At 36.7% G+C, this 17,144-nt stretch overlaps 1 protein-coding gene across 5 annotated transcripts in view; it reads left to right on the top strand.

Moving 5' to 3' along the window:
* YPEL1 (yippee like 1) overlaps window positions 1–16,483 on the top strand; it is a 32,703-nt gene extending 16,220 nt beyond the window's left edge. For all 5 annotated transcript variants that reach the window (XM_067539883.1, XM_067539882.1, XM_067539884.1 and 2 more), the window contains 3 exons: window positions 10,142–10,185; window positions 11,550–11,658; window positions 13,139–16,483. In XM_067539883.1, the coding sequence (XP_067395984.1) occupies window positions 10,142–10,185; window positions 11,550–11,658; window positions 13,139–13,228 (243 nt within the window). In that variant the 3' untranslated portion in view covers window positions 13,229–16,483. The remainder of the gene's footprint in view (window positions 1–10,141; window positions 10,186–11,549; window positions 11,659–13,138) is intronic.
* The last annotated feature ends 661 nt before the right edge of the window (window positions 16,484–17,144 follow it).

Here is a 17,144-nt window from a genome sequence, read left to right as displayed (position 1 = left end):
ATGGTGTTAGGAGAATAAAATTAATGGTGTTATGTATAATGCAAATTACTACCTGTGATCCAATGGATCCAATGTATAGGATCAGCTCTCTACTAGGCAGAGCCTTTCTGTCAGAAGAAAGATTTCTGAAGTTTCAATGCGTTATAGCAGTGCATCACCAGAATCCTACTCAGAGAGTTTTGGGTTGGGTTTTTTTTGTTTTTGTTTTTATTACAGTTCTCATGGGCCTTATGGCTTCAACCACTTATGTTCACTCCTTATTTTTAGCTCAGGATGAGATGTTTTCAACATTGATTTGCATTAAATTACAGCCCAAATGTAGTTATCATATATACATGATTGACTATCCCAAAAAAAGATATTCCTGTCCGTGACATGACATGGTGGACTCAATGTTACAATATTTTAAGAGGGGTTGCTTTCAACCTGCCAGCCCCATTGGAAACAGTTGCCTCAGATGCTTCCAACTGGGGAAGGGAGAGCATTTCAACAATTAACAGCTCATGGCCACTGGTGTTTTCAAGAAAAGATACTGCATGTAAATATCCTTGAGTTGAGCAATCCATTGGGCTCTGAAATCTTTTCTATCTCAGATCCAAAATAAGGTAGCGCACATCTTCATAGACAACATAACAGCAATATATTACATGAACAAACAGGGAGAAAGTTATGCCACAACAGCCTGTTGGACCAATTGAGCAGGTGTAAGTATGCAGGAGTTTAGAACCTAGGTCTGCTGACTCTTGGGCGTCTGCTAAGTCCACATTGCCTCCTGACCACTCTGGTGAAGTGGGGAGGAGCAGCCTGTAACCCTTGTTTGCTCAAGCAAAACATGGAGACCCTCGTGGGCTGGTCCCTACTGCATTCCCTGATTAATCCAGGCAGATCAACAGCTTGCTGCTGCAAACAGGCCTTGCTCCTGGTTCCTGGCTCCAGCCCTGCTCCTGATACCTATCGTTCCTAGCCCCCTGCTCTTCTCTTAACACCTCTCCTGGCCTTTGTTCCACTAACCCTACCTTGGCTGACTCCCTTGGCTCCAATCTAGTGCAGCTCCTTGATTTCTACTCTAACCTCATCCTGTGGCATGACACTAGTATGGGCTGCTGCTTCTGGCCTTGATCCTCTAGACTGAACTCGGACCACGTTATCATGTCCCCTCCAACTCAAACCCCAGCCTTAACCCATAGCCAGGATCCTGACAGCAGGGATGTAATAGAACTGAATGAATAGTCATTAAAGAGATTAATAATAGACCATCTTCACCCTGTCAGGGTATCGACATAATTGTGAGAAATCTTGCCTATTAGAAGCGCAGCAGATATTGATTAATTGTAGAAAACAGTCAACTCGAAGATGCTATGATCTCAAATGAAGTAGGTTTGTAAAGTGAGCAAATGATATACTTATAGATCCATTAGTAACAATTCAATCTACTTTTGAATACTTCAATTAAAGTTCTTAGAAATTTCTATATGGGCTGGTCTACACTGCCGTCTACAGGAGATACATAAGTTATGTATCTCCCATTGAAGTACTTATGTTGACCTACCATGGCGTCTACATGCCCTTCAGTCAATGCAACCTTACTCCTTTCGGGGAGGTGGACTAATGGCATCGACTGGAGCGCCTGCCCCCATTAATTGAGCAGGTCTACATGACCTGCTCAATCAATCCCACTGCATCGATGGCTATGGAGGCCACAGTGTAGACATACCCTATCCTTCTTGAAAGTCTATCTAGCAGCTATTGCTGCCCACCATGTTTTGATAGATAAGTCTTTATGCATGATACAGTTTAAAAAAAAAAATTATGAAAGGACTTGTCCATATTTATCCACCAATAAAGGGTCTAGTACCATCATAACATCTCCATTTAGTCCTTTATGCAGCTAATGAATCCTCTCTTTGAGAGCGTTCTTTGTGCCACTTGTCTATGTAAACCGCTTTCATCATAGCCATCATGTGGGCTAGATAAATGACTGAACTATATGCCTTCATGACTAATCCTTCATTCGATGTCTTTCAAAAAGATGATAAAGTGTTGCTTCATCCTACTTCCAGATTCTTCCCTATGATGATATCTGACCTTGTCTTAAACTATTAATCTGCCAGTATTTTTCCCAAGACCTCATGCTCACATGGGTGATTCAAAGCAGCATACTTTGAATGGTAAAGGAGATTTGGCTCACTCACTAACCTAACAGAACTAGAGAATTTAGAAAGTCTCCTAATCTCTTCATTTCACATGCAGACAACCATAAGGGATGCACAATCTCTTCATAGATGTTATCTAGTTGAGTTAGACAGTACATAGAGGAAAGCTATAAACTAGCATTTATTCCGCTACCTGTAGGGGTTAAGTCATGCTTTGTTAGAGCAATGATAGCTTCACAGTGTGTCTTAGACATTTTCCTATTTTAGAAGCCCTTAGAGCTACTACCTGGAGCTCTATCTGTACATTTACAAAATACTTACTCCCTAGACCTAGCGTCCAGATCAGGCGCTCAGTTTTTCCAATCTCTACTCAATTAGAGATTCAAGTAATTCAATCCCTACTCAATTAGGACTCTGAGTCCTACCTTCTTTACATAAAGTACTTCTTATCAAACCATGAGTGGCAATATACAAAGGGTACCTGTAATCAGAATTCTTCAAGATGGACTCTGCATATTCATGCTCCCAGCCCACCTTCCCTTCTTCCTCAGAGTCTTAATGGAATCTTAGACCTGAGAAAAGAGTGGAAGGAACTGAAGTAACCAGGAGTATGATTTCACTATCATAGTTGCATGCTCTGGCACCTCCCAGGAATGGGGAATATACAGAATCCTTCTCAATGAATTCCGGTTATAGGAAAGTAATTTTCATTTTCTGGGACTCTGCTTTCAAAATGCATCAAAGCCCTTTGATGGGGCTTACAGGTTTTCAGTAAAATATTTCTTAAATATGTGGTAGTTTAACTTTGTTACTTTTGGGAAATAAATCAATTGTAAGATGGTTCCTGTTTTCTGTGACCTTGCAACTCCCATTCTTTGGTTACTAAAATCTAGTCAAACATCAAGAATAAAGTAACAATCTACATGTTATGTCTGTGATACAGTACTTGCCACATAGGTAGTTCATAATGTTGATTCATCTTTCTATACATCTTCTGTGTCTTGATCTCAAGAAAGCTGCATCATCATCTGGGAAAAAGGCCTAATTGCAGTCAGGGTGAGGGTGATGACAAAGACAGCTGCCATAGGATGAAGAGGTAGGCAATTGCTTATCTCAGCTGTCTGAACTTCTCTGCTAAAAGGAGGAAAGAGAAGAGAAGGAACTTTGAGAGTATGAGTTCCTGGATAGGTAAAACTTCCTGAATAACATTTACATAAAACTTCTTGTTTCACTTCATTTTAAATCTAGATTAGTTGGGGGGGGGGGGGGGGGTTTGTGTGTTTTTTTTTTTGTTTGTTTTTTGTTTTTTGTTTTTTTGTTTTTTTTTAAATAATTTTGGCAAAATCTGTTCATCGAAAAGTCTGACATAATAGTTTAGCTAATTTGCCATGGAACTAGAGGTTAGTAACTAATGTGTTCCAATCCTAGCTTTGCCATTGTAATTCATGGAAAAGATGACATAGTAACTTCTTAACTGGTGTGTTCTAATCCCATCTTTGCTGTTGTCATTCTGTGTGACTTGGGTAAATCATAACTCATTTTAGGAGACAAATCACTACCCTGTTAATGAATGTTATCCAGTGTGCATTTCTTAACGAATTTCCATACAATTATAAATCACAAAATTCTAAGCACAACTGCAATTTTTAAAAAGAGGGAAAATGCATGCAGTGCTTTTCCTTTTAATATGAGAATTTTTTTTAAAATGTACTTCGCTCTTAAATGTTTTCATGGTAATTTTAAAAATACTATTTTGTATAGTGTGATTTAATAACAGTCTGCCCCTCAGATTGAGGCTTTGTGACTGCCATGGATTGACTGGAAGTTAGACTTGCAGCAGCTTACTAGAAGCTCAAACAGCAGCAATAGCTAGGTGGTTGTTATATTAGATCTACTTACAGCCAGGGGCTTATGGTGGTTTCTTTCGTATGTGGATCTTGCCGCTGTTATCCATGCTTTTTGTCACCTCAGGATTGGACTACTGCAATGCACTCTAAATAGGGCTACATCTTAAATCAATTTAGAAATTGAAGCTGATACAGTATTTGGCACCCATTTCTTAAGTAGTGTTTCCTTTTTTGAATACTTTATATTCTTTTATCTGCACTAAGTACTTTTTGTTTCTGGGTTGTTTATAAGTCATTGGTTTTAATTTAAAAAGCCCTAAGTGGCCTGGGACCATCATGCCCCCTTACAAAGAGACCACATCTCTCTGTCCTATACTGCTGTAGGTGTGGTCAGCAAAGGTACCTTAGTTGGAGTCCAATTGATATAAAAGAGGGAGAGCTTTCTGTTAGGCCCCCAGACCTTTTTGGAACATTCCTCTCCGTGGTTTGTAATGGCTTGAATTTGTTAACCTTCAGTGTGTGTTCCAAGGTCCATATTTTCTCTGTGTCATGAGGAGTGGTGAGATTTGTGATGCTGGCTTGTGGGAGGTTATTCAGATGGTGTTTTTTGTTGTTGGAGAGCTAATCTTTCCGTATATTTGCTATGGATGGGGTATTTGTATTCTGGGAGAAAATCAGTCTGTTTATTCATTGTATATAGTGTATGTTTTTAAAGGGAGTTGCTTTGGGTGCTCTTTTTTATTGACAGAATAAAATAAATAAATAAATGGCAAAAAGTTGCTAAGGAGAAGAGGAATTTGTTTTGTAAACAAACCTTTGTTACCAAAGTCACCTTACATTATAAAACTGTATTTTTAAAACCTAATTTACTTTCAGTATTTTGTGATGATTAGTTTTACATCTGCTACAGTTTGGATTGTTTTCTGACATAGCTTCTCATCCTTGCCTCTCTGATGTGCTCTGTAATTTCTCTGTGCAAGGATGGGAGCAGGTATAAACAGGCCTCCTGCCTACTCTCCACAGTAGTTCTAAGTGTCAGATTTCTTCCTTTAATACTGCTAGGAGGCCACAGTTGCATTCCAAAACACTGGCCATTCCTGGTCGAAATGGCATAATTCACATTCAACTTTTCCTTTTACTAACATCCTAGTTTGCTAACTATATTTTAACTGGGTGTGTGAGACATGATTATTTCAAAGCTGATATTGGTGTCAATGCTTTGTGTCATCTTCAGATTATGTGTAAGAATATACATATACTACATTGACTCTTGTCATTGGCTTCTGCTCTTTCACATTATACAGAGATGATGAACTTTAAATCGAGTGCATAATAATTTATATGGAAAAAGTCTCAAAGTTACTGTGCATAATTTAGATCTTTCATGACAAACTTTGTCTGAGGCCTTAATGATATAGGGAATGCCATGAGTTATTAGAATGGGGGGTGGGAGGGAGGGGCAGGGAGACGTGTCAGTGATGCCTATAACGTCAAATGATTTCAGATTATAAAATGTAAAAAATCTTTACAGCAAATTTCTGTGAAAAGATCCTGTGTAAAAGGAATTCCTTTCAAAGGTTTTATGTATAATCTACATGAACCAGCCCTTCAAAGAAAATATTTACGGTGGGATTTGAGAAGCACTCTATGTTGACCTAATTCTGCTCTCAGTGAGTTCAGTGGGAGTTTTACCATTGATTCAGTCAGAACAGAGTTAAGTCAGTGCTGAGCATTCTTAAAAATCCACCCCTTAATTTACAAACAAATTGCACTGCCTCTTCTGCATAATTATTATTCATTTTCTTTGGGAAAGTGAAGATAATTTAACAAAAAAGATCCAGCTTGCTTCAGTAAGTTAACTAATGAAATCTCTAGTATTACAATATTTATCCCTCTCCATATTTCTCAAGATTGCCCATAATACCTGATGACATAATTGATTTAGCAATTTTTAAAAGTGGAGAAACAAATTTCCATCAGAGCATTTTGAATACTTTCATTGTATACTGAAAGACGGATTGCCATAAAACAATTTTCAAGGAATAATAAAAAGTGCTCAAGTTTTCAAGTAAAACCTTTCATGAGAATACTTTTTCTTCTGTTGTGGGGAAAAAAAATGATGTAGCCATACCATCTTGGGCTGTAATCTGATGAGCTATAAAGTGTTGGATCTAATCTATTAAAGTTTTTGTAGTGCATTACCACCATGGTATCTGAGCACTATCCCAAAGTGCAGTAAGTGATCTGATTAGCATCTGTCATGTTCTTCTTTCTTTCCTTTTTTCTTGATGAGGGGTAAGGTAGGAATTTTGTGTATGGAATTTTGTTGACGTTAGTGGGGGTGGTGGTATGTATGATGTGCTATGTGTGTATATGAGCAAAGACAAGGTTAAAGAATTATATCCTGCATTTAAAATGTAAAGTGGTGAAATGAGTTGGTCAGTTTTTGGCTAGACCTCCAAGAAAACACAGGGTGTCCCAGAAAGTTCTGCTGGGTGATAGTCGGTGACATCCTTCCTTCAGAATACGTGCTGAACAGATGCCCCACAAAAATAGAAGAGGTGAGTATACACTGTACTTTTGGAAGTACTGGTTTTCATTTGAGGTTTAAAATCAAGATCCTGAGCACAATAGTCATTGTGGTCCTGTTCCCACGAAAAGGGAATTTGGTCAGGATATTGGGGATAGCATCAACTTGGATAACTACATTATCAGTTCTAAATTCTCTCTGCTTATCTAAACAGAGCTGTAGTATTGCTGTAGCTGATAAACATTGTCTCGTTCTTTGATCAATGTGGCTGCATTTCGGTAGTAGGTGACCTGACATAAAGGTATATCTAATATATATTCTATCCAAAAAACTGTTAAGTTTGCGTGCCTCTTGGTATGTCTACAGTCTTCATATGATTTTACACTGTTTTTCAAATAATATAGTGTTGCATACATTTTTCCCTAGAAACATAAATACACAAGTATAGTGTAGTCTACTATTTCATATGTCAAAGGGAAGCAATGAAGGATATTTATGTATGTGTAAGGTGCACCTTGTTCACTGCACATCATGTAAAAGGTACTTCACAAGGCTGTAGAAAAAACTGCAAAATTGCATGATCATGATTGAGAAATGGCATATAACTTTAATGAAACTGAAGTATAATGCATACGCACAAAGGGACAAAGTTAAGGGTTGTGCATGCAACTTGAATTCTGATATTTATAGACTTTTGATTGCTTAGTCATGCAATCTTAACATCTTCTTAACATAGTTTTTATGAAGGAATTTCCTCACAGGCATGCTTGGGGACAACATGGAGATAAGTTTTAATAAATTTCTCTAGTGCAGACAAGGCCAAAGTGGCAGAATACTGCTATATTGTTCCTTTTTTGGATCAGTATCTGAGCTCAGCCTCTGACAATTCCTATCCAGGAACAGTTAAGGAAGGAAAAATGCTTCTATTGGGCTTTTCTACCCTCTGTTTAAGGGCCCTTTTGATGGAAAACACACATTGACAGCAGTGGGACATTTTCTTTGGCCAATGTATCATGCAACACTTTCCAATTTAAAAAAATGTAAGATGGAAAATATGAAATTGGAGGAAAAAATTGTGTTTTCAAATTTATACCTTTATGATGTAGTTTTTTAAATGTACTTAGTTGTTCTTTGCTGGTATGAAATCTTTCATTATTTTCATACTATGTTTCTCTATGCTGCAGCAAGACTATTTCTCTTCACTAGTGTAATGGGATCTGAAATCAACTATCTCATTTTGGAGAAAAAGTAGTGTCGAAAACAAATTCTGTAATTAAAAATTTTTTTTTTCTGTCATCCTGACTGTTTGGACTGTTGTATTTTTGTCTTTTTCTCAACAGCAAATGGAAATACACATTAACTTGAATTTCAGAAAATGTTCCTCTTTTTGCCCTTACATTCTTTTCCATATCCTTATGCCCTGACCTTTTGCCCTCCTTGAACCAGTCTCAAGCAATAGAAAATAATGTTGTGGACTTTGAAGAAGGTGCTTCTGCATGAATTGTAGGGTTCTTCTTTTAATTTGAACAGTAATGTGCTAAATACAGTGGCTTCGTATTTCACTCATGGAGCTCTCTGCAATTTGTTGATCTTGTTTTCTGGCAGCATTATGTGCTTCATCTGTCCAGTCTACAAGTACAAGTGTGTTTTTTGTAAACAGATCATGACATGCTCATCTGAATCAGTTACAGCAAACACATTTTGCGATGTGTCCACACTGCAGCATTTGATGCAGATCCTGCACTGAAATAGGGACAGACACATGCATGGAATTAAGCATCAAGCTACAACTCTTATTAAATTGTAGCATAGGGCAGGGATGCTACCCACTCATCACCCATACTCTCCTATACAGGTAATTAAATTGGTTCCAGTGTGGGCATTACAGAGTTCCTTACCATATAATCTGTAACTCACAGTAGGCTCCCCTCAGCCTACACCCCAGGACTCAGCTGTATTTGAGTCCTAGCATCCTCCCTCCTCTGAGGACAGGGTGCAGACCTTGGCCTGTGAGGGCCACAAGATCTGATCTGGACCTGCGAGCAGGGCCCAAGAATAATTTTTTCGGGCCCAGTACAAACTTGTAACACGGGCCCCCTCCCACACACATACCACAATTCCTCATCCCATACATACAATCTCATGAGCCAATGAAATTTTTTCCTCATGGTAATGGGGGTTGCAACCTAGGCCAGGGCCTCCAGGCTTTGGTAAAGTGTAACTTTTTCCCCCCCTCCACCATGTGGACGCCCTGCCTGCGAGGACCACAAGATCTCACCCTATCCCATGAGCCCAAGGCTCAGCACCAAGGTCCCAGATCTTTTACTTCTGGGAACAGGTCATTTTATCCTTTTAACTGCTCTGGAAACCAGCCACAAGTTGAAAACTCAGTCCAAGTATGTAAGTTAGGTACTAAGCACATTCCTATTTAATACATTGTAGCTTGAAGGTGCCGCAAGGCAGGCAAAAAAAAAAAAAACTCCCTTGTCCTCTGCCAATTGACCCATGAGGGGAAAAAAATCCTTCCTGATCTCCAAGTAGGCAGTCAGACGCGCAGTATCTGTTAGGCTGGGTTCTTGATCCTAGTTCGGGTGTGTAGAGCGGGGCTACTGGAACAGAAATAAGCAACACATCACTCCCACTCCAGGTTAAATGCTGGGCACTGGGAAATGCTGGCTAATCAGCATCCCTCTCACCCAGCTGGGTAGTGAGTGCAAGAGACTCCTGCAAGGAGCTACCTGATATCTTTCAGCAAGTATCCCCTCCCTTGCTGTTGGGACTATTCTACTTCGCTGCTGGCCCCATCAAGTTCCCTCACCTGTTGAGGCAGATGGATGGCATTTCTGACTCAATTTTGGCTAAACTGTTTTTTGCACTTACACTTCCTGTGCTGGCTGTGTTTGTATCAGTGAATTCTGGAAAAATGTGGGCTACTATCTGATACTGCCTCTGCAAGGACTTATACACAGAGTGGCTCCAGAAACACTTTGGGCAATGCATGCTGAGATGACAGAAAGCTGTGAGAGAAGTAAACAGGTTAAACTAGTTAAATAGGCAGGTTAAAGGGTCCAATCCATACTGCAAAAAAAGCATGCTGAACCATTTACAGGAATGCAACCATGTGGTGTTTGAACACAAATGTTTAGAACCAGTCATGCCATCAATTGGTTACAGATATGATTAAAAGTTGTCATGTGGACAGGACCTTGCAGTAAAAGTAATTTTCTGTATAAACCTTAATTTCTTTAAAGGCAACACTATATTATTTTATATGCTTTATTATAAGAATGGCCATACTGGGTCAGACTTATGGTCCATCTAGCCCAGTATCCTGTCTTTGGACAGTGGCCAATGCCAGGTGCTTCAGAGGGAATGAACAACAGGTAATCATCAAGTGATCCATCCCTTGTCACCCATTCCCAGCTTTCGGCAAACAGAGAGTAGGGACATTCAGAGCATGGTTTTGCATCCCTGCCCATCCTGGCTAATAGCCGTTGATGGACCTATCCCCCATGAACTTATCTAGTTCTTTTTTGAACCCTTTATAACATATCTCTTTGGAAACTGGTGTTTTGTGGGTTTTTTAGATTATCTTTTTCTCTTTCTTACAGTCTTTTCAGGGAAGCCAGGGACGAGCCTACCTCTTTAATTCTGTGTAAGTATGACTACAATTACATACTTTCTATGAAGTATCATATTTTGGTATGTTCTTCAAATGGGCAAAATACTCAATAGTAGTAAATACAGTCACACTTTCATCTGCTCTTTTAAATTTTTTTTTTTTTTTTTAAAGGACTATGGCCTTATACTGGCAGTCACTGTGGATAAGTGTGACTGGCATAACTGTGGCATTTATCAAGGGAATGTTACTTCTACACAACTCATAGTCTTGAGTCTTCCTTACAGTTATTTAGGAAATCCTATCATTCGTTAAATGTAACTCTTAATTAGAAACAAAAACTTCCAGGTGCATCTGTTTCTAACTGAATTGAGGCAAGTGACCCTAAACTGAGTTATTCCAGAAAACTTTAAGTTTTGACATTCAAGTAAAGTTACGTTACTTTATCTTTGCTCTGGTGGACGTCATCACTATAACCCAAGTGAGAGTTGTGCCATTATTTTTTCAGGTTAACCTCTTGAAAATTGCAGATTTGTCGGAAGTATCTCAAAAGGGTCCGATATTTGCAGAAGCCGCGTAACTCTCCAGTCTTACACACATGCTTGTTATCTTGCTTTTATAGATAGTAGTGAGCTAATTTTGATTTTGTAGGATACAGTCATTGCATTGCATCTCCATTTTTAACCAGTTGAATTGCTCAAAGCAATTCATAAATAGAATGCAAGTCAGATGTGTTTGTGCATATGTTTTTAATTGGGAAAATTTCCTTTTGGAGCAGTACTCCATAGGTAGGTGTGCAAGAAGCATTCCATTTGTTTTTAATATTCACAGTCTGTGATTATTGTATTTTAACCTATTGGTCTATAGCACAGATATATTTCTAAAGCCTTCCTACATTTGGAATGGTTCCGATTGTAGCCATTAGTGTAGTTGCATTAGTACAAATGCCTAGTGTAAAAAAGGAAAGCTGTAATTGCCACTGATGGCGCTTACCCCTGTTGGAAAGCAGCTAATTCCCAGCATAGACAAGGCCCAAGTTATGAGCCATCTGGCATTTATTAATATATTGTTTTGAGTTCTTTTAAATAGTTTCCCATTTATCATGCTTTATTTTATATTACTTGATGACTTGGGTGATAGGTAACTCATGCTATAAATGACAGCATTTCACTTTAGAAAATGAAAAACAAAATTATTACACTTTTTTTCTTTTTGCTTCTTTAAGTATAACTCTAAAACTTAATTTCTCAAATATTTGACTAAAAATACTTGCATATATATCTTGGTCTCTGATTTTGCAGGAGTTGTTTCTTCCCCAGGAGAAGAGTAGGATGTTGTCAAACAAAAAGCAAGATCTATCTTACAGTTTAATATACTACTATTTCTGTTCTTTGTTACAGGGTAAATGTGGGCTGTGGTCCAGCAGAGGAGAGAGTTCTTTTGACAGGTTTACATGCTGTAGCAGATATCTATTGTGAAAACTGTAAAACCACTCTTGGATGGAAATATGTAAGTAATGTATATAATAATATTTTTGATCAAACATACATGTAGCAATCCACAGAAGTAGTCTTTAAACTACTGCAGCACTATTTTTATTGCTACACTGAGTACTCTTAATCCATTGCATCCACATCCACCAGAAAAAATATTGCATTTATAACTAGTGGGTGTAATAGAAGCAAAACTATATTACTTGAATGTTGTAGCAGGTTCAAGACCTCACATTTTGAGACTAATAAATCCAATGTAAGCTGTAGGCCCCAATATAGTAATGTGGGATTTTTTTCCTATAGTGCCTATTATCCTGGAATTTAAGTGCCACACATATTTTGGTATTAAAACTGGTGGATGTCAAGTTTTCAGTTTTCTTTATTTTCTTTTTTAATTATTTGGCATTTTAAGAAAACACAGTGATGTAGTCAAAGCATGAACTATGTTGTTAAATGAGGAGTATATTGTCAACATGCTATAAATAATAACAATAATTAACTCAATTTTGTGTCTGAAAACTTATCCAGACTGTAACCTGCTACAGTTTTGGCACTGTGAAAATGTTAAATTCTTCTTTGAGGTTGCCTTTGCATATTTCCACTTGTATGATGAACTCAGTTCAGCTGAATTTGTTTCTTCTGGAAAACAATTGGGGCTGCATGTGTTCCCTCTCAAAGTAGTAATAAATATCCAGAGCAGAGGTTATAAAAGGACTGTTCTTTTTGTCCAATCATGGAATGAAGGAAACTGAACAGCTACATTAAAAGGTTCCATTTCCATATACTAACTTTGTTTTCTCCCTTCTCTTACCATGCAAGACTGGTGCAGAACTTACAACCTATGATATTCTGATACACACTCCACACTCTTTAAAGTAGTGCAAAACAACACCTGTCCAAATTTTTAAGTTGCTGCTAGGAAATCACCTACAATTAAACTGTTTGACTTGATAAATTACAAGAAAATGGCAAAAAATCAGTCTGAATCCAGTAATCGGAGAGCTAGTTTGAGGAAAAATTGGCCTTGTCAACTGCAGGTCTGCTAATATGTAAAAGAACAGACACACACACACAATCTTGGCTCTGAAATAAAGTACTAACATGATGATCTTGGCATTCCAGAGAAATGACAGTTACATTAAATATCTAATGTGCCTTGAGAGATGTTTGAGATACTATACTGATAGGGGTCCTAAAAATATGTAGGTATGTGGATATATGTACTATAAATATTTTATTATAGTTTGATGCATAGACATGTAACTTTTATATTAACATATTAGTATGGATTTTATGTAAAGGACACAATGTGTGCTAAAATTACATATTTCAAGCAGGAAAGAGAAAACATCTATACAAATAAAATATCACCAGAAAGCCTTATGTTATGTTAATTATGTATTCGTTTTTATTTGTATGTCAAACTTGATAATGAAATAACTTGAAAAACTAACTCTAACTCAGTATTTTTAATATTTTTATTTATTTGTTTCTAGGAACATGCTTTTGAGAGCAGTCAGAAATACAAAGAAGGAAAATTTATCATTGAACTTGCTCATATGATCAAAGACAATGGCTGGGAGTAAATTAAAAGCATTTTTTCACTCCGGACAATATTCTGTGGAACATGCTTTATAAAGACTAATGTAAATGAAAGGAGGATTTTGGCAGAGATGGCTCTGAGAATATCACTGAACTTTGAAACCTCACAAATGAATAGTGTAGTTTATGTGGCTCTTTCAGGCCATGTTTGCCTTTTTCTCCTTGTGTAAGTTCCCTCTTTTTGTATTTGTATTCTTGTGTGAATAGTTGTTTTGGAACATTTTGGATGACCTTTTTCTAAACTCAAATTCTAGAGAAAAAGTTCACTAACTGAAAATGAATTTTACTGGTTAGCATCTTTATTTGACCTATGCCTTTAATGCTACCTTTTGCTGTGCATGCTTCTTGCCTAAATACACCAAATCTAGTAGAAGACTTATATGAGTAGTCCTGAAGAATGTATAGGATGGGGTGTCTCTTTATATGTAGCAATTTCTGATATCTCTGGCAATGAAAGGGATACAGTATTGGAGTATTCATTAATTGCTTTTTAAAATTTGGGAGTACCATAATCTGTGTACATCTTGCAGGCAAGTAAAGTTAAAAATACAGTGCTCATTTAGAAATCTTTCTGTTGCACTGACTGAATTTAGCAGATCTTATGTTTTGTACAGAATACATTAATGGTTCAGTATTTTTAGTGCAACTAATTTACAAGGATACTAAGGCAGTGATACTGTAGAATATATTTAATCAACATAAATACATTCCTTATCCAGAAAACTTGTATCTTTAAGGGAGAAGTTAAAAAATGTACAGCCTACAAGATCAAAGGGCACAAAAATAATGCATCTTGTATTTTTTAAAAAATTAGTCAGTGTAAAAAAGTTTTGGTACTGTACCTTTAACAGTAACAGGGATTTGTGCAGCAGTGAAGTTTTATGGCTGGTTCCATATAGCTGTATAGTCTAATGCACTGGACAAAGAGGTTGTTATAAAGAAAATTCACTAAAGTATTCTGCTTTTGCTACACTTGAACAAAAATATAGTTATTTTTGTGTGACTAGAGGCCAGAGCTTCTGAGATGGAAGTTAATACTTGCACAGGAGTGGAGGTTGGTGGATGGGCAGGAAAGTGTGAAGTTGACTTCATTTCTTCATAAAATAGAATGGCAAGATAATTTTTAAAAGCAAAAAAAAAAAAAAAAAAAAAAAGAGAGAGAGAGAAAAAGGGGGGTTTCTTGGTTTGCTGGATAAATCATCCCCAAAGACATTTTCATAATAAAATTTATATAAAGCGCACATCCTTTCTGGTTTTTGTTTTTTTCCAGCTGCTTCTTAACTGGAGTGACTCAGTGAGAAAAACTTATCTGGATTTGTATCCACAAAATTTACTATTGGGTTTTGTGCATGTACTTTCAGAAAGGTTTTAAATAAAATTAATTTTGTGTCTTGCATTATTTGCTAACGTTATCAAATGAAAAGTATTCTTGGAGAATCTTTTGTACTTAGCTCCCTTAATACTTGAGGACAAAGTGGTTGGGAAAGCCTTTTACATTAACACTACATAAGTACTATGATAGAATGAATGAAAGCCTTACATTAGAATATAAGCTAGTTTCCTTTCAATAACCATTTTAACATGGCATTTGTGAAGTTTACAGTATGTGCCATTGCTGTTGCAGTTACGTTTTGGATAAATCTCTGACAGACTTAAAGAATTCTACTGCACTTTGTTACCACACATCATTCATTTACAAACATGCCAGTGGCTACAAGCAATACAGAAGCTGAACTTCGGGAGTTGTGTGATGATAAATCTACAGAATTTAAATTTTAAAAAAAGAAATAGTTAAAACCCTTGGGCTTAACTCCAAAGAACTGGTCTAGTACATCTGGGTCCAATGTGGATTTTGTGGGGTGATTTATACTGCTCCTCCATAATCAAGAATTAGATTGGACCCAGGAGTCCCCTTAACTGAATGTCATTGGCATAATCTGGTCATCTTATGCTGCCCATCTGTTCAGTTTGAAAGAGCCTGGAATTCTGTTTTGTTTGGGTTGTTTTTCAATTTTCCTCTAGTATAATGTCCATTGCCAACAACAAAAGCACTGAAACAGCCATCAGCAAGAAGTTTGTGTTGGCTTCAAAGCCTAAATCTAACACCCATGTCTATAGGAGATTTATACCTTTCTTGTTGGATATTTGTCTGGATACAAACTCAAGAAGAATTACACTGAGTTGAAGAAAAAACAGCAACCTTCCTTTACTATAAAAATGAGAGTACAAATTAAAGGTTAATGTTTTCTTTTAAGGGATAAAGAACAATAGATAGTAATATTTTAAATATTGGATTTGGATATTTCCTATTGAGTTGTTGTTTTTAAACTAGAAGAGTGATTCTTATTTAGGTGCTCAACCTCTTTTTTCAGTGCATTATTTATTTGTATTTCAAACTGGACATTTTCACCAAAACCTTAATTATCCTCTATGCCAAAGGTTGGGATTTCATTAAGTTCTTAGCACCTAGAACTTCAACTACTGGCGTAAGGAGTTAATGTGAATTATGTGTGATGTTACGGCTTTTAAGAGAACCAAATAAAGCAATATTCTTCTTGGTCTTTTGAGGGGGGCTTAGATGGAATAGAGGAGCTATAACTAATACAAAATTTCTACTCTACACTACTATGTAATAATTCTTTGTTATCATATCTGGGAGCATGTGAACCTTTTATCTTATTGCTTGACATCATCAGTGATTCTTTGAAACAATTCTCCCATTGTAAAGATGTGGAGAGGTTTCACTTAATGATTTTGGTGAAAGTTGGTTCCAGATATTAATGTCTGCTGAGGTCAGTCTGGTCACTGAATCTTCCAGCAGTACATTAAAAAGAAAAACTTACTTGAAGAGAATTCTACAAAGCATTTTCCATCTAACCATTTTTTGTAATATATTAAGATTATATTTAAATTTGTGTGTGTTCATTCTGGGCAAGTTTACTTCCTCTCCCACTTGAGCACTTTTGTGATTTGTACTGGTTATTTTTGTCTATCTTAACATTTATTTTGTATTTTTTTTATAAACTGTAACAAAACGCTTTTGTGAACTTTTTTGTTGTTTTATGCTAGCTCTTTTTTGGACCAAATGAACTGACTATGAGCTGGCTTCTTGGAAAGAATGTTCATTGGGATACATAAGAATGTGCTAGCGAAAAATGTACATGTATTGAAAGGTTTTTTCTTTGAACCTATAAAGCTATGGCTGTCCTAAAATAATTAAACATCATAATTTGACATTATTTTGGAATCTGGTGACACATTCTTCATTGTCTAAGTCCTAAATAGTGACTGTAACACAGGTGTTACAGTATTGAAAGTCTGCTTCAAATGCCAATATTCTTTCTTTGGCTAATCACTATGAACACCTTTTAAACCAATGAAAGGTAATACTGTCTTTTTACAAAATGTTCAGTTGCAAAATTTTCTATCAACTGTCTGACAGAATTAGGAAGCACTTGCTGACACATCAGCCTAACCACTTTTGCTGTGTTGGATTTTTTTTATTTATTTCACTGTGTTGCCATTTTAATATAGAGTATTTTATTACCCTCTTAACCATCCATATCCTCTTCTGACTAGTTTCTGCCTGTTAAAAGGGGCTGGAATATGTGAACTTTTTCATTATCTATAAACTATATAGTGATGTAGGTTGAATTGTAACACACTGTACTAATGAATTCCTGATGACCTACTGCAAACTAAATATTTGGTGAGTTTAAAAATAATCAGCCTCTCTGTAAGTGGCTTAATTTTCCTGCATCTAATCTTATAGCAGCTTGTGGAAAACATGATTTGAAATTCATTTGATTTTAAGTGAACCACACTTCAGAATAACTAATAGAAGTAATTAACCCTTTGATTATGGGAATAGTAGTATATCCATATTGCTCACTAATGTAA

The sequence above is a fragment of the Emydura macquarii genome, unplaced genomic scaffold (assembly GCF_026122565.2).
Source record: "Emydura macquarii macquarii isolate MOO-44397 ecotype Brisbane River unplaced genomic scaffold, CSIRO-AGI_Emac_v2 contig_554, whole genome shotgun sequence".
NCBI classification, from domain to species: domain Eukaryota; kingdom Metazoa; phylum Chordata; order Testudines; family Chelidae; genus Emydura; species Emydura macquarii.
Note: the sequence above shows the minus strand (reverse complement) of the source record. Positions and strands in the feature narration are given on the sequence as shown.